This window comes from Aspergillus tanneri (genome assembly GCF_003426965.1).
Source record: "Aspergillus tanneri strain NIH1004 chromosome Unknown AapTan_4_pilon_pilon_pilon, whole genome shotgun sequence".
Classification (NCBI taxonomy): domain Eukaryota; kingdom Fungi; phylum Ascomycota; class Eurotiomycetes; order Eurotiales; family Aspergillaceae; genus Aspergillus; species Aspergillus tanneri.
The window spans coordinates 3,809,630-3,835,981 of NW_022984631.1; the positions used below are offsets into that span (position 1 = coordinate 3,809,630).

General features: G+C 48.0%; 9 protein-coding genes and 4 non-coding genes across 13 annotated transcripts; 10 read left to right on the forward strand and 3 right to left on the reverse strand.

Moving 5' to 3' along the window:
- Positions 1–284: 284 nt before the first annotated feature.
- NTG2 (endonuclease III domain-containing protein) lies at positions 285–1,565 on the reverse strand (the record flags this gene model as incomplete). The annotated part of the gene is made up of 1 exon (XM_033571071.1): positions 285–1,565. The coding sequence occupies one exon, from the start codon at positions 1,563–1,565 to the stop codon at positions 285–287; it is 1,281 nt and encodes a 426-aa protein (XP_033427103.1).
- A 414-nt stretch (positions 1,566–1,979) lies between these two features.
- On the forward strand, positions 1,980–2,626 carry pex4 (putative ubiquitin conjugating enzyme (UbcJ); the record flags this gene model as incomplete). Its single annotated transcript, XM_033571072.1, has 2 exons — positions 1,980–2,145; positions 2,277–2,626. 2 exons carry the CDS (start codon positions 1,980–1,982, stop codon positions 2,624–2,626), a joined length of 516 nt encoding a protein of 171 aa, XP_033427104.1.
- Positions 2,627–3,148: 522 nt separating this feature from the next.
- On the reverse strand, positions 3,149–3,997 carry ATNIH1004_006441 (putative GPI anchored cell wall protein (Dan4); the record flags this gene model as incomplete). The annotated part of the gene is made up of 1 exon (XM_033571073.1): positions 3,149–3,997. The coding sequence occupies one exon, from the start codon at positions 3,995–3,997 to the stop codon at positions 3,149–3,151; it is 849 nt and encodes a 282-aa protein (XP_033427105.1).
- Positions 3,998–9,890: 5,893 nt separating this feature from the next.
- Positions 9,891–10,628, forward strand: ATNIH1004_006442 (sterol desaturase family protein; the record flags this gene model as incomplete). The annotated part of the gene is made up of 1 exon (XM_033571074.1): positions 9,891–10,628. One exon carries the CDS (start codon positions 9,891–9,893, stop codon positions 10,626–10,628), a length of 738 nt encoding a protein of 245 aa, XP_033427106.1.
- A 571-nt stretch (positions 10,629–11,199) lies between these two features.
- Positions 11,200–11,271, forward strand: ATNIH1004_006443. Its single transcript has one exon. It is a non-coding gene; the product is annotated as a tRNA-Met (tRNA).
- Positions 11,272–11,352: 81 nt separating this feature from the next.
- Positions 11,353–11,424, forward strand: ATNIH1004_006444. Its single transcript has one exon. It is a non-coding gene; the product is annotated as a tRNA-Met (tRNA).
- Positions 11,425–11,520: 96 nt separating this feature from the next.
- On the forward strand, positions 11,521–11,647 carry ATNIH1004_006445. The gene has a single exon. It is a non-coding gene; the product is annotated as a tRNA-Met (tRNA).
- Positions 11,648–13,395: 1,748 nt separating this feature from the next.
- ATNIH1004_006446 lies at positions 13,396–13,467 on the forward strand. The gene has a single exon. It is a non-coding gene; the product is annotated as a tRNA-Met (tRNA).
- A 3,738-nt stretch (positions 13,468–17,205) lies between these two features.
- On the forward strand, positions 17,206–18,632 carry gel1 (1,3-beta-glucanosyltransferase gel1; the record flags this gene model as incomplete). Its single annotated transcript, XM_033571075.1, has 2 exons — positions 17,206–17,802; positions 17,862–18,632. 2 exons carry the CDS (start codon positions 17,206–17,208, stop codon positions 18,630–18,632), a joined length of 1,368 nt encoding a protein of 455 aa, XP_033427107.1.
- Positions 18,633–19,030: 398 nt separating this feature from the next.
- Positions 19,031–19,867, forward strand: ATNIH1004_006448 (uncharacterized protein; the record flags this gene model as incomplete). The annotated part of the gene is made up of 3 exons (XM_033571076.1): positions 19,031–19,114; positions 19,406–19,701; positions 19,762–19,867. The coding sequence occupies 3 exons, from the start codon at positions 19,031–19,033 to the stop codon at positions 19,865–19,867; spliced, it is 486 nt and encodes a 161-aa protein (XP_033427108.1).
- A 990-nt stretch (positions 19,868–20,857) lies between these two features.
- On the forward strand, positions 20,858–21,544 carry ATNIH1004_006449 (uncharacterized protein; the record flags this gene model as incomplete). The annotated part of the gene is made up of 2 exons (XM_033571077.1): positions 20,858–20,890; positions 21,056–21,544. 2 exons carry the CDS (start codon positions 20,858–20,860, stop codon positions 21,542–21,544), a joined length of 522 nt encoding a protein of 173 aa, XP_033427109.1.
- A 488-nt stretch (positions 21,545–22,032) lies between these two features.
- ATNIH1004_006450 (uncharacterized protein) lies at positions 22,033–23,269 on the forward strand (the record flags this gene model as incomplete). Its single annotated transcript, XM_033571078.1, has 2 exons — positions 22,033–22,532; positions 22,639–23,269. 2 exons carry the CDS (start codon positions 22,033–22,035, stop codon positions 23,267–23,269), a joined length of 1,131 nt encoding a protein of 376 aa, XP_033427110.1.
- Positions 23,270–23,346: 77 nt separating this feature from the next.
- On the reverse strand, positions 23,347–25,857 carry ATNIH1004_006451 (putative actin polymerization protein Bzz1; the record flags this gene model as incomplete). The annotated part of the gene is made up of 6 exons (XM_033571079.1): positions 23,347–23,747; positions 23,802–24,969; positions 25,020–25,100; positions 25,146–25,673; positions 25,730–25,756; positions 25,813–25,857. The coding sequence occupies 6 exons, from the start codon at positions 25,855–25,857 to the stop codon at positions 23,347–23,349; spliced, it is 2,250 nt and encodes a 749-aa protein (XP_033427111.1).
- Between the last annotated feature and the right edge of the window lie 495 nt (positions 25,858–26,352).

Here is a 26,352-nt window from a genome sequence, read left to right on the forward strand (position 1 = left end):
GAAACCCTCGCGTCCTCGGAGCAACCTAATGAACTATGGCTCTGCTCATCGAGAGCGAACAGAGATACGAGAGTTAAATGACGGGATCACGAGAAAGGAAACAGGTATACAAAGCTTTAGGACACTACACAAGGGAGGTAGGGGAAGCAATTGGCAATGGTTAGTTGGCAAGAGGTAAGAAGGCGGACAAAAAAATCGGAGCCTGCCAGCAAAGGATTGATTTAACTTAAGGAGACGCCCATCTCGCGAAGCTCATGTGCCTGGGGCATTCAACCAAATAGTGCCTACTCCCCCTCTAACTTTACCTGGACTCCTTCACCCTCCTCCAGCTTAAGATTCTCCTTCGCCTCCTTCTCCTCCTTAATCTTCGAGACAAGCCCCTTGATTTCACTCTTGCAAAGTTTAGTCCCTGCGAGGTCACAGTCACCGCACTTCCTTCTTACCGGTAAGCAGACTGTCTGGCCTAGACCCACCAGCAGCTTGTTGATTTCGTGCCATTTATCCTTTGGTAACCAAGACTCCAAAGCCATGCGCGTTTCCTCCGGATTCTTCGTCTTGTGCCAGCCCCAGAGGTTTGTGATACGATGGACGTGGACATCCACTCCGATGCCTTCATCCTTCCCCCAAGCAGCACTCATGCAAAGATACGCCATCTTCGGACCCACCCCTGGAAGTTTCATCAGCTCCGAAGCAGTCGATGGAATATCGGAATCGTATTGGTCTCGAAGAATGACCGCTGCTGCTTTTATATACTTGGTTTTGTTGTTGTGGAAACCCACTGTCCCGATAAGTTGATTAAGGCGCTCAGGCGCGACAGCCAAGATATTCTCCAAATTCAGGGTACTGTCTCTGACGGGTTGCTCGGTTTTAGAATCCTCTGCCTCTTCCTTGATCATAACGGACCCTATGAGTGGGGCTTCTCCAAGTTCAGTGTGCAATCGCTGCATAGCCACTGCCGTTACGGTGTCCTTGGTTTGTGACGACAACATCAACGCGACGAGAGTTTGATAGCGTTTGTCTCGGGGGGACGATGCGCGCCAGTAGAGCTCAGCACAACCCATGGTATCAACGGGTGCTGTTGGGTTCTCCTCTCGCATCTTTTTGACGGTGGAATAAATGGTCTCCCAGTTAGAGGGTGGTTCAACTTTAAATGAGCCGTCCTCGCCTTTGACCTTTCTAGCTGGCTCTTTCCGAGCTTTGGAAGATTCCTGCTTACTCTCGACCGATTTCTTAGTTTTTTTCTCGGGTGTTCGCATTCTCGCGGGAGTAAACCGAGAACTAGTTCCCCTCGTCGGCAGTTTGTCTATTTTGCTTTTATGTCGTTTGGCAGGTGGTTCCAAGATATCCTCTATGTCGACCGTATCAGAAGAGAGAGATGAGAGAGACGAGATTTCGTCATCACTCGTAGGCATGTCCGACCCAGCACGATCATTCACGCCCCCATTATATGCAAATTCGCGAAGTACATTTGCCCCAGACGCACTGCGCGTCTGACGACGCCCGCCAGGGGGTGAGAGCGCCTGAAGGACCTTTGCCGTCTCCCTTGATGCACGAGATGTCCGCATGTAGAAATTCAGGGGGTCAGCTTCCGTAGGGCTTGAAAAGTAGTTGCTACCACAGTATATAGAATATATTAGGATGTGAGGTAGTTCGCTAGAAATGACAAAAAGGTTGATGTGAATGGATCCTCCAAAATCGGTGGTTGGCGCTAGCGGGCCACCGAAGCTCCCCACGGAAATGGTCCTTGGAGAACAGAAGCGACCCACGGCCCGTGTTGAGCCTCGGCGCAAAACACCTTCTCCTTTGCATCTGCACAGTCACTACATACACACCTAATATCTATCTATCTCCAGGGTAGACCTTCGACACGACAATCCTCTAGCCTCCCGACCACATCCAGTCAGTTGTCCACCACCACCATCCCACATTCCAAGCCATTTCCCTTCCACCCGACACTAAACCGAATCAAACCAACCAGAATGGCGCCATCCTCTGCAGCTCCCACTACGCAGCGTCTCCTCCGCGAACTAAAAGACTACACGAATTCTCCGAACGAGGCCCTCTTACACCTAGGGCCCGTAACCGATGATGATCTCCTCCGTTGGGAAGCAGTCCTTAAAGGAGTCAAGGGAACACCATACGAAGGTACTGTATCACCACTGTCACATAACCTCAACCTCCCATTCTCCCATTCTTCGTTCCAACCTCCCCACCTTAATCACAAACCCCCATAACAATAATAATAATACCATACTAAATTATTGAAAAATAACCAGATGGACTCTGGTCCCTATCCATAGACATCCCACCCACCTACCCCCTCTCACCACCCACCATCCGCTTCAAAACCCGCATCTCGCATCCCAATATCTCCTTCACCACCGGCGAGATCTGTCTCACACTATTGACAACCGAGCACTGGAGTCCCGTGTACACGCTATCCACTACCCTCACGGCAATTCAGCATCTATTGACGGACCCGAGCCCTGATTCACCGCTAAACGTCGATGTCGCGGCCTTGTTGAGGGATGGGGATATTCCCGCGTGGGAGAGCATTGTCAGATTCTGGACGGAGGAAGAGAGGTGGCAGGGTGCACAGGGACTGGGACAGGGGCAGAAGGTTTGACGTAGTGGACTGTGAGAGGTTAGGTTTGGCTGTGGTCTGCTCTTGTATGGATCCAAGTCAAGAGGTAGGGTAGATTTACGGTGTAGTTCTCTTGCAAATCTGTTGATAGTGATTTGAAGCTCTCTGTACGTCATAATTTTACGATCTTATGTACTGTTTTGTTTACAGTCAATTCGAATTCCAGCTGCAGGGCGTTCTGGCTTAATTTCCTAGTCATGCTGAGTTCAACTTATTTCCAGGTTGAATGGCCACACAATATGCACACGCTTGGAAGACATAACCATAAAAAGGAGAGACATGTCATGATCGTAAAATGGGATAAAATGAGAATAAAAAGCTTCAACCCAACTCCGAACTCGCTGATCTTGATCGCGTAAAAGAGAGACAAATGTTGGACGCCGCAGAGATGCATAAGGATTGTAATGGATACATATTAACCCTTTCGAGAGAGAAACACCATATGTATGCAGAATAATAAAAACACATTTCCACAAAGGCCAGCGAATAAGTCCTGCTTGATTTTTACAGAGCCATGGCCACCATGGCAGCTCCTCCCATCATGACAAGGAACTCATGGGTGAGGCCGTTGTTGGAAGCAGCCGAGTCTGTTTGGAGACCCGGAGCCGGTCCAGTGCCGGTACCACCGGCACCCGCTCTGTTGGTCTGGGTGGGGTGGACGACCGTCACAGAGGTGACTGTGCTTCGCTCGCCATTGGCAAGTGTAGTGGTGCTCTTGTAGGTTGAGGTGTAGGGAGTCGTTGGGTGAGTGGGCTCGCTGGTTGTCTGAAGGTCCTTCGTCGACGAAGTGGTTTCCATGGTCGTGCGGCCATTGGATTTGGAGCTCGAGGTCGAAGTCGGCGTGTTTGAGGTTGGTTCGGAGTTGGTCGTCGACGAAGAGGTGGACTCGGTAGTGTGGGTAGCACTAGATTTGGTAGAAGTCGGTTCCTCACGAGTTTGACTCTTGGAGTCGCTGCTCGTGCTGGACGACGACGAAGAACTAGGCGGCTGATCCGTAGTAGAAGGGGTACTCGCTGTAGTTGGCGCCGTGGTGGGTGCCGTATCCGAGTGAGAGCTGGAGGTCTCCGGCGGCGTGACATGAGTTGGCTTTACAGCAGAAGAACTATTGTCACGCTTCCCCAGCTTCACGACTGCGGGAGAAGTCGGCGAACTATCGTGATCATGTCTGTATTGACCAATCATCTCAATAGCCTTCTTCACAGATTCTTTGTCGATGTTGTTCAAATACTCATGGAACTCCAGCTTGCCCGAGGCCACATCAGTCTGAGCCAGCTCGGGTGCTGGAGCGGCCACTGCAGAGGATGCGATCATAGAGATGCAAAGAAACTTAATCAGACCATTCTTGAAAGCCATTATGATCTGAGAGGTTCCAACCGTCTAAAAGTTATTGCGATGTATTTGGAGAGGGATTAAAAAGAAGAAAGAAAGAAAGAAAAATTGCTGCTTTGAGGGTCAGGCAGGGCTGGCACTTATCAGGCAAAAGACGAAAAGATGCCTAAGATTGAAGATGATGATGGAGAGGATGATGAAGAGAGGAAGCTTTGATGACTTGGCCGACAAGAAATAAATACAAAGAGGTAGAGAAGGAGGAAAGAAATCAGCCGTTGGCCTTTATGGCCGGAGCAGTGCCACCACCAATCCAGCCAATTAGTATGGATGAATTCACAGAACGGTCGCAAATCAAGAATTCTGCACGAATGGGCCTTGTCCTGCTTGGCACCGCCAGTGGAGCTCCGATGAAAATCAGCTAAAAAATCCCAATAGTGACTTAACAGTTCATCCGGCAGAGACCATGGTGGATAGACTAGATTATGGTAGGACGAGTTTGCACTATGATTGGCTTATGAACAAATGCAACTACTGTAACAAGGTAGCTGGCAACGTCAGCTACTTTTGTGCTTACGGATATCAATATCATTCCGATTATCTTGGATGTAAGCTGAGGGAGAGGCTGATGTTACAAATACCCTCCTTCCCGGGTTCTTTGAAAGAGGCAAGATTGAAGACCCAAGATAAGACAAAAAAAAAAAAAAAAATAGCTTAGCCGGGATACTGCCGAACCGGTGACCGATACGAGTATCATGACACCATTGTGAGGTCAGTGAGCCGTGGGTCTCAAAGTCCCTCCACCACCGCTATTCCATTCGAGTGAAAGTGCATTCATTGACCCTGAAAAGTATCTACTCCGAACTTTGCTCATCCTCTCGCAATGTAGCGAGATATCAATCCCATTGTTTGCGTCGGCGAATTTACCCAGTCTGGGGCGTCAAAGTCCCTGGTTCCTAGTCATATCCTTGGGTCTGCCCAACTCAAGACGCTCCTACCATTGTGACTGGACCTTCATCTGCCCATTGCCTGTGAATTCCGCTGGCAAGCAAAAGTCTACTCGTCATCCCGAAACCTCCACATTCCACATTCGAACGAAGCCGAACAAATAGGTTCTGACTCAGCAGGTTGCCGTCGAATGGAAGAAAACGGGACACGGCGATCTGTTATTCCATCGTTAATAGGTTTGAGTTGTGTGGTGCCATTCCTACCTCTCATTGGCGGTGATTCAGCCTTGTAATTGCACCTTCCCATTCCTGGACTAGCCCTAAGAGGCTTGGCTTTGGTGCAGCTAAACTTGGAACGCACAGCCTGTCGTCTCCGAAATAGAAAAAATGTCTTGCTCGGGTGGAATCAGCTCTTGGCTGAGTGTGACACTGTGTTGATCAATGACGACATGAAACCTAACTGAGTGTTAGGACTTTATCCTATACTTAGATTCTACTAATCCATACGGGTTTAACTGAGCCTAGTTAACAAACTGTACTAGCTCACCCTTCCAAGTTTTATTTTAGCTTCAATGATGCAGACCTCTGATATTCCACCTCCTTGCGTCGACGTGTTCGATACGTTCTTTAAAGTCGGTTAATACGTAGAGTATGAACCTTAAATTAGAACTAGAATGCAGCACCTCTTCCAACGTCTTCTCTGTATATTCTCAATGGCTAATAAACAAGAATCTTACCGCGATAGAACTTAATATATCTACCAGTGCTGAGAATAAGAGAGATACGAGAGACATATTTTACTATAGTTAAACAAGTCGTACACCCTTGCTTCGCTTGACGGCTTTATGGCGGAACACTAACTATGTATAATAATATTACTAAGATTTATTGCTATTTTATATCTTCAACCTGTTTATCCCATTAACTTTAGCCTTAGGCCGTATAGTTATAATATACAAATTCGAACACGATAAGAAAGAAAATAGGTGAGAGGATAAAGAACAGGCTAGAATCTGTTAACAATGTATACGCGGAGACGTAAGATGGGTTTAGAATTTAGATGTCCCCTTGAGTATATATATAAGGGCTCATCTATGGAGCCATTCAGTAATCCAAGTGGGTATGATCATAAACATGAAATGATGAAAGGAATATTTGGCCAAGTTTTTTCGCTACTCTTAGAGTGATGAAAAAGGCAGCTGAATATCTTCGAGAAAAACATACTGCATATTTATAGATAAGCTATTTCTGCAAATTAATACAATGGAAGACCATACATACCTTGGCAATATATAATCAGCAATTTAATAAGTTCGCGGAATGCTATGGAATCAACAGGGGTGACTTCTAGTTACATAGTATTTTTTGAGTCAGTGTTAGTTTTGATACTAAAAATTTTCTATTGAGAATGATTACTTAAATTCCGTAAATTTACTCCTCCAATCAATATCTGAATTCTGCATATTAGAATGCAGATATCCACTACAGAATCCCCTGTGAGGTGTAAGAATATAGTGCGGCTAGGCTCCCTACTCTATTAGTTCTACCAGGGAGACCATAACACTGATGTAGTTATTGACTATCTTTATCCACATATCTAGCGCTTAGTGTCAAGGTCTTGTAGTCATCATGTGTGGTCCTAGTTCCTGTGTCACAACGTCTGTACTGTCAATTTAACACAATTTTGTAATGGCAGAGAATGCTATGCCTATCTTTGATGGATTCCATATAGTATTTGAGGGATACACCAGGTACGCTAGCGTGTGTAAACCTTTTTTTCGTTTTTAATAAAGAAGATCCGTTCGGGGTTACCGAGGTATTCCTTCTGTACAGAATACCTGCTTTCTTAGGATATACACCGTCTTACGCACATTAACTTTAGAACCTATAAAATGCACAGTAGTTTTAGAAAACACACCGGTTAATTCAGTAAGTATCAATTGTAAAGAGATACACTAGACCCCTCAGCACAATCTTCTCTTTCCTACTCAATCTTTTTATCATCTTTATCGCTCTTTTTTCGGCTCAAAACGATCAGTTATGATACTCGGCAGTATCTCGTTCATTTGATGAAGCCATAGGAATCAGGCAAGTTCCCAGATTTCAGTTAGGATAGCTCTACATATACATCAGCACGTCGACTCTCCCAGTAGAAATCCAACCCAGGACAACTTAGGAATGATGATTACTTACCGCCCAGCAGCTATTGGGGTAACTATTCTGACCACAATGTATCTGGGCCATGTTCTTATACTATGTTAGCTATACTTTCTCAGAAGGAAGGGCTTCCGACTTACATTGCCAGATGCGGTCAAGCAGGTTGCTTCTGAGCGACAATCACTATCTTTCTTACACTGAGGTTCCAGTCAGCTTATTCTTGAATAGAACTGAGTGGGAATCGCGAATAAATAAATATTCTGTATAAGTAAGCGGAAATCGTACGAAAGTTCCTGCACCACACCCATGCCAGTTGTCTCCGGCTATGACAGACCCAGTGTCTGGCACAGCTGCAGCTAGAGACCCGGCACTCAGGCCGAGTAATGAGATGACGCAGGTGAAAAATTGCATTTTGATGAAGATAGTGCTAAGATTGATGGGCAGTGCGAGTATAGAAACCTAGGGGAAGTTCTGATGACAAGAATGAGGATGGTTCTCGAGGACTAGGCGACGTATTTATATGTCCATCCACGCAGTTTGCTCAGCCAGTTTCCTCTGCTGCAAAGATCGGATATGTGGCATTGGATATTGTTCGATATTGTCCCAGAACAGATGCAAGGGACCAGGGAGTTGGATGGCGGAAGCGTGCTGATTCTATCATGGGCTGCGTTTTGTATGCAACGGTGATATCGGGATACTGGTCTCCATGGCTACCTTGTGGAATATTCTTGGGTATCTAAGCAGTTATGGCCGGAATCAACTCACCGCATAGTCTGGATCAGAACACTTGTCTATGTGATAGATCCGAGGAAGCCGAGTCCGAATACGGAGACTCAGCACAAGTAAGCTTGTAAGTAGCCGGACTAATCAGTCTACGAATTTTGCCATCTAGAGCATAATTGTCGAGTTACTCTGCAGTTCCTCGATCATTCCATTGATACAGTCACTGAAGATGTTTATACCACTCATACTGCTGAATGTATGCAAAGATATCTGTCATACTTCACCATGTCTGTGGAACGTGGATCCAGGCTGGCCTATACGTCAAGGTACACAACATATCCACGGCCAATGTCTCGACTTCTCTTATCTATTTCTATTTACGTCCTTGCATACTCGTCCAACTTGGATTTAGATTGTGTTCGGCAAGCTTGAAACGCCACCCACGCCCTCGGAGCTGACCCCTCCTTGCTGGAAAGGATATGCCTGCTAAAAGACACGTCAGAAAGTCAACTGAGGGATCAGGACGCTGAATTGGGTACAACATGACCGCAATACGAGTGAGACACACATATATTTCAGCGCTGGACCTCCTTGGATGGCAGATATTCTATGTGGTGGGGTATCGAAGGTTGCTTTTAGAATTAGAGCTAGACCATGCAGATAGGAAAACTCTGATGTTGTAGAACATAGATTGTTTCTGGATAATAAGAATTTAGACGAGTTTAGATGGAAAGAAATAAATTTATACAGGCATTGTAGGATAACAGAAATGGGTGTTGTCTAAGTATTATATGAGTCAATTTTATCCTGAAGCTCTGTTCGCGTATCTTTACTGTATAAGTCAACATACCCTTTGCTTGCTTCATCCACTACAATACAGTAGTCTTCTATGATTATTTGTGGAGTAAGATAGCCAAGTAGATTCAGTTTTACTGTACCGACTTGTTGACAGTACGCTACGCATTCATAGATATGTATATACTGGGTTTTTTAGATATATAGAACACTTTCCCTAGGTATTCTAGTACTTAGGCCACGTACCTTTTATACTTCTCTCATGTCTTCTCGCTCCCTTTATTCACTACTAATTGAATTTCTCGTCTTTGCCTTTACCTACTCCGCACATTCCTTGCTTTTTCATACTTTCTTGTCTTCCGCCTGCATGGAGAGTCATGCAGAATATGTTGGCACTCTATTATACACATCAACGGAGGTTGGGACAATTTCGGAGTGGAACAACCACTTAGAGAAATCATTGACATGGCTTCGCTAAAGAAAGACAAAAAGTCGCTCCTTGGAAAATGTAACCTCAATTTCACCACTGCCACCTGGCACTAGTTTAAAATACAAATTGCCAAACAACTTCCAATCTCTACTTCTTTAAACAACACACTATCTAAAAGACCTAAACAAAATCTCCTGGGTTCATCTACTTCCTTTGACCCCACATCATCCAAGAAACATAAGCAGTCCTGCTTCATGTAGTTTGTAGCATAGTGATATGCATACTGGGGAATTGTTGGTTCAGTGTGGTGCCAATCCTGGCAAGAGTTTGGGGACACTAAAAAGCATATTCTAAGCATCTTCAGTGAAGTGGGCATGCAGGTGTTACTACGGATGAAGGATGCAGATTGTGTGAGGTTTTTCTTGAAGCCGCAAATGTACATATATATTGACAGGTAGGTCTGGGTTCGTAAAATTACGGTATTCTATGGGGGCAATAAGTAAAGCTAAAATAAATAATTTGACACTATTAATAACATATAGACTACTACTATTCATCAAACAATGTGACATCCATATCTATCCCTATCACTAGTCTGGAAGGATGAGCATAAGCCTATAGCTATATACGGGGTAACACCGTGTGGAGTGGCAGGTAACTTAGGATCCAACGCGTTAGTCATCGACAATACCCCGATACTGGCCGTTGATCCAATGCGGGGGGGCGATCGCTAACCTTTGCCGAGGTAGACTTGCATATGATAGGCCCCGAATCACCAGGTTTATAAGCCTCATGAAGGGCCCAATTCAGAGATGCCAGGGAGTGCATGTCAAGGGGAAAAAAAGAAAAAAACAAATTTAAATCTACCATGGAACGCCTCTGGCCTAGTATCGTCGAGTCGTACAGTCCACAATCCATTGAATTCGTGGGCACGCTTGTTGTGCAAGTCCTCTCCTTCTGGAGTCCCTCGCTCATCTACCTCCTATTGGATGTGGCATGGCCATCATTTTCCCAGAGACACAAAATACAGCCAGCGCCGAAACAGCCAACCCGGCGTGAGATCTGGAAATGTTTCGTGGTCGTCGCTCAGAATCAGTTGATTAGTTCGGTCCTGCACCTCCTCCAGATCCACGTCCTTAGACGAGGTGTTCCATCGTACCGAGTTGAATCCTCTCTCCCTGCATTCCCAGAACTTATTCGGGATTTATTCATCAGTCTCCTCATGAGGGAAGCTCTCTTCTACTATGGCCATCGATTCCTCCATCAGCCGTATTTCTATGTCCGCATTCACAAGCGCCATCACCAATTCACTGCACCTATCGCGCTCGCAGCGCAGTACGCCCATCCTATTGAGCAGATCTTCGCAAATGCGCTTCCAATCACACTCCCGCCACAACTTCTCGGAAGCCATGTGTTGACTTTCTGGCTTTACTTGGCCTACGAGCTCTTCAACACCGCAACTGTCCATAGTGGGTATGACTTTTTCCACAACAAGGCCAAAATGCATGACTTGCATCATGAGAAGTTTAATTTGAACTACGGTTCGATTGGTCTTCTGGACTGGTTTCATGGGACTGACACGCTCGAGAAACGCCGGAAGGATTGAGGCTGTATATCGGAGTATTCTCTATCCTCAGTACATAACCAAAATTGACCGTGTCCTTTACCGTTGTCTATAGCTTGTGTTACGAGCATCTCTAATGTAATGAGAAATAAACCTTTCTTGCGAGACCGTACAGACAGATCTTTGGCACTGTCGAAAGCTTCAGTATATCAGCCAAATATATAATTAGTTGGAATTTAGAATTATTAAGCTCTACTGTCTAAATTGAACAACCTCACTTATATCTATTGACCCAAAGGTGCATGTGATAATCCGAATCTCATGGTCAATAGCCGAAGGCGAACGGACGAAAATGTACCAGTTCCCAAGCCGACGGAATGCCCAATTCCAAATGACACCAACATACAAAAAGCATCGACAGTGACGACCATGACAGCGGCGGGAACGTCTATTCGAGCTCAGATCCTATTTCAAGTAGAGGTATACGCAGATTAGACTCTTGGAGCACAGCTAAATTCTCACAAGTGTGATTGGAGACGAACTCGGGAATGGTGACTAAGAGACATTTTCCTGGTCTATAATGTCAAAATTCCGATGCGAAATTAACAAAGAGAGCATGTTAGCTCAGGGGAAGAGCGCCGGGCTCATAACCCGGAGGACCCTGGATCGAAACCAGGACATGCTATGTTTCTTTTTTCTCAACAAAAAATTATAGCCTTACCCTGACTCATATAGCAAATATTTGACAGAAAAATTTGTAACAGTCAGCATGTTAGCTCAGGGGAAGAGCGCCGGGCTCATAACCCGGAGGACCCTGGATCGAAACCAGGACATGCTAGTGTTGAACTTTTTTTTTGCCAGCAAATTCTCCTTCTATCTTTATTCTCTATGGCGTACACTATGGAGCAACTAAATCGGAAAAAGAAACATCCTCAGCATGTTAGCTCAGGGGAAGAGCGCCGGGCTCATAACCCGGAGGTATGTTTCTCCCACTCTTCATGATTCAATGAACCAGTTCTCTAACCTAAAATAGGACCCTGGATCGAAACCAGGACATGCTATGCAAGTCTTCAATGTTTTTTTTACTTTTTCTCTTATTTCTTTTTGGTATATGCCTTGAAATCCTCTCTGGTACAAGCATCTACGCTATTTTGTTATGTTATTGCATGGAATGATGCTGGTAGTCGTTGGCATCTAAGTAGTTATATATGTTTACGTGGGTAGATTAGGAACCGATCGATGTAATAGAATCGTTCTGATTTGTAAAAACCACCCTGTTAATAGCCCAGATTTGGCATATAACTTTTCTTGTACTCCGAGCAAATGTCAGTATTGTGACGAGCTGTATTTGGTGTTGTGGGTCATGTAGATAGTTAAGCTAGTGCATGGATACAACTGTCTTCCTGCTGAAGACAGCAGGCGGTGAATGTTCTTTACCGCCTTTTTCTGGGGTAGGGAACTGAGTTGTGAATCAACAACTTCAAGCCGGATTTTCTATGTGGTCAAATGAATGCGCATGCCAGCCATATATATTGAATCATAAAAACCATTGTGGTTTTGCGGGGGTCAATATGTTCACATACCATACAAATATCGTGATAACTACTTTCCACTACTTCAGGGTATAATACTATTCTGAAGTCAGCTCGAGAAAGAGAATGGGACATGTCCCTGTCTATCCCGAGTAGCGGATGATTACTTTGTATCCCTTTACATTAACCGTGGAAATATCCAGAAGATTGCATTACATACTTTTGATCTAAGTCCCTTGGATACCTCCCAGCTCGAGAGTGTGAATGAACAAGTACATGTTAGTTTTAATTTCTGCATTCTCTCTGTTAGGAAATGGAATCAGCACGGATGTGTAGTCATGGATTATATTAACAAACCAGAGGCGCATACGCTATCAAAGATATGGAATAAGGATCACCATAACTAACACAAATGAACTGACCTCTTTAGAGGTTTATCTCTTTACTGTCCCCTCACTCTTTGGTTTTACCAATTGGCCCCCCTTTGGAAATGCCACTGTCCATACATGCTGCAACGAACCAACCCGAAGCCTTATTGTCGAGATTCCTAGTGGGCATCATGAATTCGTGGCAGTGGAATTAAATCAAGGGGACATCCCACTCCTCTTATATTTCCAGGTCTTTGATAGAGTGAAAGGCTGTTGAATCTATGATGAAGTGTACCAGATTTATTCTGGAAGCGGAGATATTTGGAGCATGTACCGATGGACGCCCTAACGCGATCTATTTCTCAGGTGATATGGTCTATATTGAGGAGTCGAGCATACTTTGTACGATATGTGAACATTGATAGCGATTTTGTGTCGTTTATCCCGACATGGCTGTAGGAATACATATGACCTTTGTTATATGAAGACTAATACTTTTCTGGGATTTAACACGCTGTCTACATAGTCCCAGGATTTGAGGTATTGGCTAGAGCGTAAGTTGGGGGGCTATAATGTCTGTCAGCAGAAAAAGAACAAGGACGATATCGAAGACTATTTGTTCTATGTCTTTAGCGGGTGGAGACCTTGCATCGTACATGCAGATGCCCGTCCTCTGCATAACTAAGGTCCTGCCGGTTCTTATCTAGCGCATATCATTTACCACCTCGAAGATCCCTTTTTGAATCCACTGACCTCAGGAAACCATAAAAATTTGAGCCCACTCTATGTGTCTCAAGCATGCAACTGTGTTTGTCATGATTTGGAGATGGCGGGTCATGTTACGTAGCGTCCTCTGATTTGCAAGCTTCCCGTTTTATAGCATAAGTCTATGATTTATCATCAAGCAACAGCATGTTAGCTCAGGGGAAGAGCGCCGGGCTCATAACCCGGAGGACCCTGGATCGAAACCAGGACATGCTATGTTCTATCTCTCCCTTTTTTTTTTTTCTTTCGACTTATTCCTTGTTTACAAATATTTCCCACTCACCAATAAACGGCAGAGGTCTAAGAAGATAGGAAACTCACACATGTGTCTTTGGAATGCTGATAAAGGCCCCTACCTGCGCACCTGACTCGTGCGCGGCCACCCACAAGGACACCACGGGAAGGTCTAAATCGCTCAAAATGCAATAAAAATTGATCAATTTCTATTTCTTATTCCAATATACATACAAATCTGCTTGAGCTGGTTGCCTGTCCACTTTCACCTCCACCGACGTCCTTAAATTGTGGAAAAAATGCTTACAAGTCGACATTATTTTGCATTTGCGGCCCATTACAGTAGAATTGTAATATATGGTCACAGGATATCATTGTTTATGTTGTATCCTCTTTATTGTCCGAACGTTTTATTTTTTTTTCTTAATCCTCACTACGCAAACCTGACTTACCCTCCGGGCATCGCGCCCTCGTACTTGAAAGAAGTCAGGTTGTCAGGTTAAAACTCCCACAAACGCCACAACCAGACATTAGCAGCGCTGTTGCTCGCATCGCTGCTCCTGCCATTCTACCCTATCGCCGCGAGGTCTACAGCGGCAAGTGTCACCTCCTGTTCCTTACACCGCTGGTAGGTGGTTTGGTGCCATCAGTCACGCCGCTGCAGTTGGGTCCGACGCGACGGCCTTGAAACACAGACAACTTGTTTACATTGATTGCGTTATACGCGCTCGCTATGACCTAGATCGTTCTTTCTTGTCGGCGGGTTTACCCGGGTCAAGTGATGGCAGCAAAAGGTGGATGTGGGATGCGTGGCGCGATGGGATATTCGCAGAGGGCGCTAAGGTGCCACTGGAGAACTGCATTCCGCTTGAAGAAAGGTTGTGTAAGGTTTTAGGGTACTCGCTCCAGGACTTGGTGTATATGGCTCATCTGCTTGTGCCGCATTGTGGGCTAAGTAACATCAAGCTCGAGTCTGGTGGGACGATTATACATGCCCGGCGACGGGATTCTGTAGTGACTTAGCCATGGGTCGAGACGAAGAGATGTTGGTGAGATTAAAGGAGAATTTTAAACAAAGATCGCAAGGGGCGGATATTGAGACGGTACAGGTGATGAAGATAAGGATGTGGCTGCTCTGCAAGCTTTTGGCACTGCTGATGCTGTTTTGGGCATTACGCCCTCAGCTGCGTCCATGCCAAAGCATACAAGGAGCGCTGTAAAGGCACCATTTCGTGGTGGGAGGTTCAGCTTGATGGGGTCTGCTAGGAACATCGGGGTTCAGGAGATTATGGTTAACATCACGCTCAAAGGCAAGAGCCCCGCTGCCAATGTAGTGTACTGTTACTGATGCTACTGTAAGTCGATGTATGAACGAGACGCTATCGTGCAGTTTGTCAAGATGCTAGAGAGGGGTCTGTGTCCTATGGGTAAGGGTTTCGTGACGACGGCCTTCCGAGTTGGATCAATGTAAGGAACCACTCGATGTAGGTGCGGAGCATAATGGTTTTAACAAAGTGTAGTCTTTGCCCCTTTCCTTTGATGCAATCATCTAAGACTACCCCCCATCGCTTGAGGATGGTAAAGATGACGAAATCTCTTTTTTCCGTTCTGGGAACTATGTACGATCCGCCAATGGCTCATAGCTAAAGTCGGGTTCTAGAACCTTGTACCGTCCTTCGCCCTAAACGAACTTTTGATCATATCCGATCGACCTATTCTGCGGGATGTCCGAGTTTAACTAACCCGTGGGCGGAAGTACATACGGGGTAGGTAGGTATCTTAGCGGAGTACCTATATAAGGAAGTTTATGAAGACTGACTGGGAGAAAGATATCAATTGTTTTCTTTTGGGGAGGGGAATTTGATTACTATGGTCTAATAAGGGGTGGACAGCTCAAGTTATTTTTTCTACTAAGACTTGCTTTTACTTTTCTTTCGCTAGCAAAGAATCCATTGTTTCAGTCCGAGAAATAATAGTGCCAAAGGGAAAAAGATCACATTGTACTGGTCTTCGTCTTTGGCGCCTGCTGTCTGCAGAACACTGTCAGGGGCAATTTCAAGTGTTTATCCACAGGGCCGTGTAGGTACTCTCTTTAAGTATGGGAACCATACCTACTGACTCAGTGCCTAGTCCTGTGAAACTCTGCGACAGATGAAACACATACAATGAACCGTTAGTGCTGGTTCAAATTTCAGGGTACTGTGTTTCACCGAGCGGGAAAGTATAATACCCATTTCTTGTATTTTAGCCCGCTTTGAGCAGCGTGGAGTACGTCTCGAATCGTGATTTGCTATGAAGGTTGAAGGAATATGTGGGTTCCAGACTTCCGCTGATCCTATTTTCAGGAGAAACAACAGTTTCACAAACTGAAGGAACCATCCTATAATAGAGTAGATCAGTGTGGCTGTGAGGACGGGATGTAATTCATACCGCTCCCACACTTACAGAGATCTATCTGGTCGGGATTAAATATCCCACTTACTCCGTACTCTGAGTAGTTATGGAGTAGGTACTTTTATGAACACTATGTTCTACATATTACGGAGCACAATGCTCAACACAGGAGACAAGGCATGGTAGAGGTTAAAAGACTAATCGAGTCATTTTGATGAGACGTTCCAGATATTGGAATGTGGGTGTTCTGTAGATGAACCAAGGAGAGGAGGGAGGATATGACAAACAGGGCGAGAGGAATCTTCAAGGGTCCAGAGCAGGGTCTCAATGGCCATCTTTATACAGTCTCATGCTACATATTTGAGGGGAGGGCTCCAAGGCTCCAATGCTCCAAGCGTCTTTTCTGTTGATAATATTTCCTTTCAAAAGCGCCAAAAAGTGCGAGCTTGGATCCCACGCACTTGCCTTGGCCAACCGACTTCCAGTCTAGACCCACTCCCCCTGGATGTTCACAAATAATTCCCCACTGCGGCAGCACAAATGGGAATTATCTTCATTCATTCTCGCCGTTGCCCAGTTTTTATTTGTTCCGTGACGACGCCTGTACACCCACCTGGCTGTTGGCAGCTTATGATTGATTGAACGCCCCGACCGTCCTAGGATTCCAGCCAGTAACAGGGAGCAGATGGTGGGAGACCCTTTGACCCTGGGCCGATCTGGTGCATGTTCCAGGGTGGATGACGAGTCCCTTCTTCTGGCCCCAGATGAGCAGTGGATCTGGGTTGTTCAGTACGGAGTTGTTATGGCCAGCTGTAAATTACCTCCTTGGGTTTAAGGCCACCTTTTTTCTAGAGCGGAGCAGGGAGCATCATGCTGTAATTCCCTGACCATGATACCGCCCTGGCCAGAATGCTTAACAACAATAAACCCATTTTTAGCACAGTGTTGGATAATTGGATTACCTCTTGCTCAGGGATGGATGGCATCGCTGATTCGCTTTAAGGCTCGCCACCCTCGTCCATTCTTTCCCTGCCTCTTTTTTGTTCCTTCTTTCTCCATCCCTTCAATCTTTGAGATTCATCCTTCGTTTTTCCTCTTTGTCCTTTTCATACTTTTACCCATCTTCTAGTCATTCGTTCGCCCTCTTCAAACCTTTTTGACCTTGTCTTCGTTTTCTTTCGTTTGCGGCGCTGTCTGCCTTCACCTCAGTATAACCTCGCATCAACTGACACACCTCGCCATTCTTTTCGAGCCGTTGTATTTATTATTCGATCGGTTTTTATAGAATTTTAGTTGCAAACTACTACTATCTCTACCACTTTCACTATGAAGGGCTACGCTGTTGCGACGGCTCTCACTCTCGGTGCCTCCACCGCCTTTGCTGCCCCATCGATCCAGACCCGTGACGATGTCACTCCCATTACCGTCAAGGGCAATGCCTTCTTCAAGGGTGACGAACGTTTCTATATGCGTGGTGTTGACTACCAGCCCGGTGGTTCCTCGGATCTGTCCGACCCCATCGCCGATGCTGATAGCTGCAAGCGTGATATCAAAAACTTCAAGGATCTCGGCCTGAACACCATCCGTGTGTACTCAGTTGATAACTCCCAGGAACACGATGAATGCATGAACGCTCTGGCTGATGCTGGAATCTACTTGGTGCTCGATGTCAACACCCCCAAGTACTCTTTGAACCGTGCCTCGCCCAAGGAGTCCTACAATGATATCTACCTCCAGTACATTTTCGCTACCGTTGACAAGTTCGCCAAGTACAAGAACACATTGGCTTTCTTCTCCGGTAACGAGGTCATTAATGATGGTCCTTCCTCCAAGGCTGCTCCTTACGTCAAGGCGGTGACCCGTGATCTCCGCCAGTACATCCGTAGCCGCAAGTACCGTGAGATTCCTGTTGGGTACTCTGCTGTAAGTGATGCCGAACTATGAAACCCCTTCACTACCCCTATTAACTCGCTCTTCGCTAGGCCGATATCAACACCAACCGTCTTCAGATGGCCCAGTACATGAACTGCGGTTCAGACGACGAGCGCAGTGACTTCTTTGCCTTCAACGACTACTCCTGGTGCGATCCTTCCTCTTTCCAAACCTCTGGATGGGACAAGAAGGTCGAGAACTTCACCGGATATGGTCTGCCTCTGTTCCTCTCCGAGTATGGATGCAACACCAACAAGCGTCAGTTCCAGGAAGTTGGCTCTCTATACTCCAAAGAGATGACCGGCGTCTACTCCGGTGGCTTGGTCTACGAGTACTCCCAAGAAGCTAGCAACTATGGTCTCGTCAAGATCAGCGGTAACGACGTGAAGACGCTTCCTGACTATGATGCTCTGAAGACTGCTTTCGAGAAGACCAAAAACCCCTCGGGAGACGGTGGATACAACAAGACCGGTGGTCCCAACCCTTGCCCCGCTAAGGATTCTCCCAACTGGGATGTTGATAATGATGACCTTCCTGCGATCCCCGAACCCGCTAAGAAGTTCATGAAGGACGGTGCTGGTAAGGGTGACGGCTTCAAGGGCAAGGGCAGCCAGAACGCCGGTGGTGCCACCTCTACCGGTACTGCCGAGCCTGGCTCCGGCTCTTCCACTGCCAAAGGCTCTAGCTCCAGTGGGGAGTCCAGCTCCTCTTCTGGTGCTGCTGCTGGCCTGCATGTTCCCAGCATTAGTCTGGCGCCCATTGTTGTTGGAGCAGTCACTATCATGTCGACCCTGTTCGGTGCCGGGTTCATCTTGATCTAAATTTCCAAATGCATGTTTCAGTTCGAGAGTTTTCCTGTTCTATGATTTCTGTAAACCTCCTTTATTGTGTCGGTGTTCTGCTGGCGGAAGTTCATAAGTAGTTTGTGTTGAATACTTCGTTGCGTTTCTCGGAAAACCTGGGACGCCGGCACCAGAGCTTCCAAATTGTACAATTGGTCGGCTCATTAATAGCCAATTAAGCTTTATCTCTGCGTATAGAGAAATATCTGACGATTTTTTTCATTTCGCTATAGTGAAGTCTAAGCTTTCCACCCACTTTGTATCTTGGCCTGATCCAGAGAATAGAGTAATATAAAAGACTAATATATTCATCTAACCTGACAGGCCATCACGCACGTCCTATCTCCTGGTCATGAGGTTGACCTGACTCGAGCTCCATGGCCGTGAGTCTTCCAGGCACACCAGATGAGCCACTCGGAGCAGGCCGACTTCATACTGAAGAAGCTGATGCACTTCGACACGTTCGCTATCGTTTTTATTTTGAAAGGAATTCTGAGTCCAGATGAAAGGTTAAGTGCACTGATTTATTGCTCAATCCTCTTGACTGAACTATTTGAGATATCATTTCGACTATATGCTTTGGCGACAATGCGTCTTGGACGTAATGTCTTAGTGAAACTTTAATATTAAGGTGTTCTTGGCATGTCTCACGCCCCTGTGTTTGTAGTAAGAACATGATGTGTAGTTTCGAGCGCTGAGCTTCTTTCCCCTACCTCTTGTCTCTGTCGACTTTCCTTGTTTGTTTGCCGTAGACCAAAAACGGCAAGAAGGCCATCACCGAGTTCCTTAGGCCTGCTCGACGTTATGAAGAAGTCTGGATCTGGGCTCAGTATCTCCGACCAGCCTGCCTCGATATTCTTCCGAGAAGACCAGCGGTGACTATTTTGTCGGTACTGATGATTTGCGACAACAGTACCGTGGTTGTCAAATTCACGGTCTACGGTACTCAGAATTTGGTCCGATCGACAATGATTGCCTTGTTTCTAGTTTCTAACATTGATGATGGTAATTCACCCGACCTGTCGACGGGTTACGCAAGTTGGCCGAGGTTGTTCTGACATGGTTTCGAGTCTATTCGAGTGGCAGTATCTAACCTCGGTCGTTCCAGCGTCACCGCCAGAAACACCGCCAACTCGGATGTCTACAGCGGACCCCGCGGTCACCGAGACGACGACAGCCACTGGGACGGCCATCACTTTGTCGACTTTTCGTAGGGGATAGATGGTGCAGACATTGTTGTGTAATTGGGAGGAATCCACTTTCAATTGATCTGTAGGAAATTGATTTTTCCGCAAATCGAGAACACTGGTATTTTCATTGATGTCAGCATGAAAAAAATAAATGATTGTGCCTAAGCGATCAGGGCCTACCGTGATTTAGCCCTTCCCTCCCTTTAATATGACCTAGTTCAGATGAACCGAGGATCCGCCCACTCGGGACCATAGAAATGATGGCGGTGGCCTGATGCTAAGCTCCGCGAAGCTTTGGTTTAGTGAACTGAAATTCGAATTCAGGGGAAACTCTCGAGGGCGAACTCATCTTTTTAGAAGGATTCGCAAGCACGGGATTCTCGAGGTAAGCTCCCACTGTAAGCTTCCACGAGGGGTAAAACACCAAAACGGCAAACGGATGGAGAGATCTTCCTTTGACATCATGCGCAAACGACGGGAGTGGAAGGGGAAAAATGCCTCATCGGCACCGCCACCTTCACACACAGGACGGGACCGAACAAAGTCCGTGTCTGATTGCTTGCACTTGAAAATTCTCAGATAAGCTCAACGACGTGGTCAGAGCTCCGTCGATCTCCCCGGACCGATCCAGCAATGGCAGGCAGCAGCCAAATGTATGAGGCATTATTCTGCGTCCTCTCGCTTAAAATCTTTTCATCACAAAATGCCGCAAGCCACCGTGGCGGTGTCGCCTCTATAAAACCCGCCCACGATTCCTTTGTCGTCGTCTCCCCCCATCGTTCAAGGGATGCTCATCGACGGCGAAAAGTGGGCTTGTGAAGCGTGTGTCCGCGGCCATCGTGTGACGACGTGCAAACACCATGGTCAGTTCCATCGCTCCCTCTCTCTATATCCAGATATCCAGCTCACTCTCCAGATCGATCATTGATTCGCATCAACAGAAAGGGTCGCCCCTTCGCGACCTGCTCTGTATGTCACTGTACGCCCTGTCCTACCCCCGAGGACCACGTCAAAATGCGTCGTGAGGCCGAGGCCAAATCTTCAAAAGTAGATGTGCACCAACCGTCTTCTCCACTGCCCTGAAATATCCCCTCTTTGGCAATGTCAACAAAACCTTTTGTGTGTTATTTGTTCTGAGAGTCGCGCCGCCGTGGTCGTTACTTCACTGATTTACTGATGATGGGTTTCTTTTCTTGTCTTCGCGTTCTCTAGAGAGCTCCGGGCAGACGTCCATCTTTGCGTTCCCACCCCGCCGCATTTATTCCCATTGCGCCGCGTCCGGCCCCCTCGACCGCCGCCGGCCCTACTACGACGGGTCTGCGTCTTGAGGACCTGTCGTATCATCGGCCCGAGGGGACGGATGCCGATTTTCGCGCCGATCACTACATGGCCCTGAGTATGTCAATGTCGATGTCGATGGCGATGTCGGAGGCCGGTCCGACGGCAACCACGCTGTCGGGATTGTCGCATCCCTCGTCGAATCCTCCGCTGGATCCCAGCGTTACGTTCGCATCGCCGCTGGCATCCCTGGCAGAAGTGGCGCCCATGTCTCTGTCGCTGGTCACTGGACCGCTGTCAGCGGAAGATCATGCGCATACGCATGCGATTGACCCGGCGTTGGAGGACGCCGGCACCTTCTCTCTTAATGACCTTGATGTCGACATGTTGGGGGATTGGACATGGTTGTCGCAGGCGGTTTGAGTGTGGGTTCGTTGTATATAGCGGTTTGTATATACGCGCTGTTTCACGGCGTACGAGGGTTTAGATTTGTGGTGTTTATTGAGTTTAATAACTCAGTCATGCAGAAATGAAATGTCAGATGAAATGAACTTGCGTTGAACTATATCCGAACTGCAGGAGATATATCACCAGCACGACCTAATGGATATTGACGATGGCTATAAAGGTTTCTGTTCTTTCTTTCCTTTTTTTCTCTCTTTTTGCTGTCTGTTCTTTCCGTTAGTCAAGTCAAGATGTATCTCCTTCTCATCTTGTCCTGCATCTGCATGCAAGTGCAAGCAAAGCCGTCTTCGCCCACTTCATGGTACGTCCCACTACTCACTCACCAACTAACTACTAACTACTAACTACTACTACAGCTGGGCAACTCGGAGAATTACACCACCCAGGACTGGGAAACCGACATCTGACTCGCCCAAGAATCACACATCGACGCCTTCGTCATAAACATGGCTCGCAACGAACTCCTCCCAACACCATCTCCAACGCCTTCACCGTCGCGGCCGACAAAAACTTCACTCTTCTTCGACTACGCCGCCAACGGCTCTTATACCGTCCCACAAGTCCTCGATCTACTAAAAAAGTATCAATCTCACCCAGCCTACTACACCCATCAGGGCCGACCCCTCGTATCCACCTTCGAAGGGCTTTCCTCCCACAGCGACTGGCTCACCATCATATCCAAAACAAGCTGCTTCTTCATCCCGGACTGGTCGTCTATTTCCCCCGCCGAAGCGGCAAACCACACCGTCATCGACGGGTTGTTCAACTGGGGTGCTTGGCCTGAGGGATCTCGCGAGATTAACACAACGCTGGATAGGGCATTTCTTTCCGCTTTACAGTGGAAGGCATATATGAAGCCCGTGTCACCCTGGTTTTATACGAATATGCCTGCGAGAAGAACTGGGTCTGGAGGGGTGATACCCTCTGGCGGACTAGATGGGATCAGGTTCGTGAGATTTAGCCGGATTTCGGCAGATTATCTCATGGAATCATTACGGCGAGTCGCATTATATCGGACCAACGAGGTATCATGATAATATCGATGTGTATAGTGCGTTCCGAAGGGGAAAGGCGCCCTTCAATTATGCGAGGGATGTACCACATGATGGCTGGAGGACGTTTCTTCCGTTCTATGTGGAGATGTATAAGAGGAGTGGGAATGCGATTGGGACTGGAAGTGGGATTCCGGAGGTAAGCCCGGATGATGAGGAGGTGGTTGTTTGGTATCGAAGGGAGAGGGATGGTAGCGGGTGTAAAGATGGTGGCACGACGGAGAATGCGCCCGCCCAGGGTCAGAGGGAGTATCCTGCTGCGGAGACTGTCCAGGATAGAGTGTTTTATTCGGCGTTGTTGGAGAGGGAGGCCGACGTGGAGGTGAGTATTGGGGGTGTGCGACTCATGGGGAACTGGAGTCGTGTCCCTGATGGTGGGAGGGGTGTGTATACGGGGAGTGTGAAGGTGGATGGTGATGGAGAGGTCAAAGTCCAGGTGAAGAGAGATGATAAGGTCGTTGCCAGCGTCAAGGGGGAGAGTATAACCAGTGATTGTGCTGGGGATAATGGGCTGAAAAATTTCAATGCCAGGGTGGGCACATCTGACCTCAGCAGACTGACTTCTACTTCAGCTTGGTTGATGGTTTGGGGGCTGTTGCTTGGGCTTGCATCAATGGATTTGATGAGTTGATTGTATGAGGGATACACTGCCTGTACATACAGCATTATAACGCTCATGAATCAAACAGTATATACTAGCTATCCAATTTACACCTCCTGGATGTAGTTGGCCGGCACACTCTTCGTCACACCACCTCGTTCAACGTCCGCCCATCCGTCGCCTCCGTCTCGATTCACCAGCACAAATCGATCCCCCTCCATCATGCTCCATTCCATATCGCTGCGCGCCTCGTAATCGTACATCGCTTCCACGTACTGCAGCTTCTTGGCTCCCCGTCGAGGTGCCACTGCCGGTCCGATGCGCTTCCCTCCGGTTCCCGCCGCACTTCCCGCCAGGGACGCCGACGAGCTCGAATACGTGGATCCAGGTCGATCTGTGAATCCGGGACTGACTGAGGCCGGAGACGGTGCCGGTGCTGGTTCCACGTAGGAAGCCGGCACCAGTCCTTCGAGGGTTCCAGCGCGCACTCGCATCCATCCAGACCCATCTTCATTTCAGTCAGTATCGTAGACTGCTTCGGATCTGGAGCTAGTAGACTTACCGTCGGGTTCGACGACCACCACGTCGTCGCCCTCTTGCACTGTAACCTCGTCGGCCCCGCCTGCTTGGTACGCGTAGAGCATCTTCCCTCGCGGCTCGCTCGGCTTGGGGGTAGGTTCCGGCGGTGGGCTGATGTATTGCGCCGGGGGTGGTGCGAGGATGCGATTCCTCCTCGCCGGGGCAGGCTTGGACTCCTGCGCTGGCGTCGGCGCGGCAGAGGTCGGTGCTGAAGGTATTGGCGCGGGCGCTGATGGGGCTGCCAGTTCCGTCGGCGGGGGGAGGCTGGCCGCATTAGACGACGATCGATTGGCGCTGGCCGCGTATCCCGAACTCAACGAGTTCATCGTGTCTTTCCGCGCGAGCGACGGCGCCGCCGATGGGTTGGCGGATGGCTCCAGGTCCAGCGCGGGCGTTGCGCCGGCCTGTTCTTGCCGTTCGGCTTTCAGCTTCTTCTTCTCCTCCTTTGTCTGTTCGCCGGGACATTCGGCGGGCACCTTCATCTGACACTTGCTGTGGCAGGTGTACCCACAATCCCGACAGTCGTACCCCTTGGCGGACAGGCCCCATATCCGCTCGCCGCAAAGGTCGCAGTTGGTCGGGATCTTGAAGGTTTGCGATTTGAAGTTATGGTTCTTGGCTCCAAGAGATAAGTCGCCCACGACGGAGATGATTGTGGATGTCTCGACCTCGGCTGTAAGCCGCTTGCGATCCGCTTCGTGCAGTCCCTCCTGCAGGAAGAAGATCGACCTCACAATTTCGACCTCGTTCCGCTTGTCCTTGCCTTGCTGGATGGCTTGCCGGATACGCTTGGCATCCTCCACGGTGCGACGCTTCTGTTCGGTCTCGGCGTGCAGGTCCCGCAGCTGCGTCTTGCTCTTGCTGAGAAGATTGCGCAGGAACACCTTGGCCGCATCGTCGGTAATGAGCGTCTCATCGTCGTGCCAGATCGGACTAGGTTCAAAGCCCAGGTTGGGAGGTTCCTGGGAGGGCGTGGAGTTGTGGCGCAGGAACATGAGGGAGTCAAGATGTGGGAGGTTTCGGGGAATCTCGTTGATGAGATTGGCCATGTGGTCCACACTTTTTGAGAGAGAATTCTTCTCCAGCTGTGTGGCGTGGGACCAGAGTGTGTTTACTTTTGCAACGCGGGTTTCATTGAGGTCTTGTAGGCCCTACCGGAATGATTAGCACGGGTCGCCAAAACCTATAGGAGAAAGCTCACATCTAGAAGTTCTGGCACGTATTCGTGGTAAAATCGCTCCTTCATTTTATTCGTCACGTTTATACTGATTAGGTACGTATTCTGCAACGGTTAGTGAAGTCTTGAAACCGGACTGATCCCACCCACTTTGACATTGTTCATTTCCAAAATCTGCTGTTGGTACGCAGTTTGCGCCTTGGCTTTCCCATGGTCAAACGAACTCTCCATTTTCTTCCGCTTCGCCTCCACTTCCTGACATGAGCCGTCGTATTTCCCCTTTACCTTCTTCAGGTCGCTGTACGAAGAGTCTCTCTCTTTCTCGAGTTTCGCGTGGAAGTCCACATGGCATTTCCGAAGTTCCTCGTACTGCGCCGCCGCCTGTTTCAGCGGCTCCGCCACCTGAATAACAAGGTCATTGGCGAACTGGTCGCGTTCCGCAGCATGCGACTCGACGGCGGTTAATTGGGTGGTCCAGGTAGTCAGGGAAGCGCTTTCGAGAGAGCCCGGGGTCATACTGGGGGTGTCCCCCACGCTCAATGTGCTGATTTTCTTTGCTTTGCGGTCATAGTACTTCTTACACAGCGCCGTTAGCTTGGCTGCGTATTCCTTCTCGATCACGCTCCGTTCCCGGTAGAACTGTTGTATCTCGTCCATCCATGATATGCCGTTAAATACCTAATGTAAGAAATCCGGTCAGTGTCGTCCGGTGTATCGGCGGCGTGAGGACGTACCCAATTGTTGACGGGTTTGAAGGCATCCTGTAAATATGGCTGTCAATCCTCCACCTCCCAAATTCAGCAGACTAAGGACCTACCTTCAGTTCGGCTCCAAAGTGCGGAGTGGCGTCCGGCGTGGCCATTATCGCCAGAGGCTGCAGCGTATGAGAAGTGGGAATGAGACAAGCGAGACCCAACCAATATCATTGACTGGGCCGCAGGGATAACCAAGGACCAATTCCAGGATCAGAGACCTACCTCCCACGTGCGGACAGTCCTTGGACGAACCGTCGATCAGCAACTCTCTCAGCAGGAGGACTCTCCGTTGTGCAGCGAGATCAAGAAAGAGGGCGACCAAACAACGACGATGGTGAAGGCAACAAGCGGGGAAGACGGTTGGAGTAACTAAAACGTGACAATACGAAAACCGTTGCCAGGCCACGTTGATTCCCCTGCTTGGCCGCTGCGTTGCCCCGGCTGGGCGTCCGATTCGCAGCCGACGTCATAAAAGCAGATCGTCTCGGGTAATCATACCGACAGGTACACTCACCGCCTGCCTGGTTGGATAGGCGCCAAACGCTCGGCTGGCAACCCAAAGCGGACTAGAGCTGTTTGCTGGGTTTTTTGGCCTTTCCGCC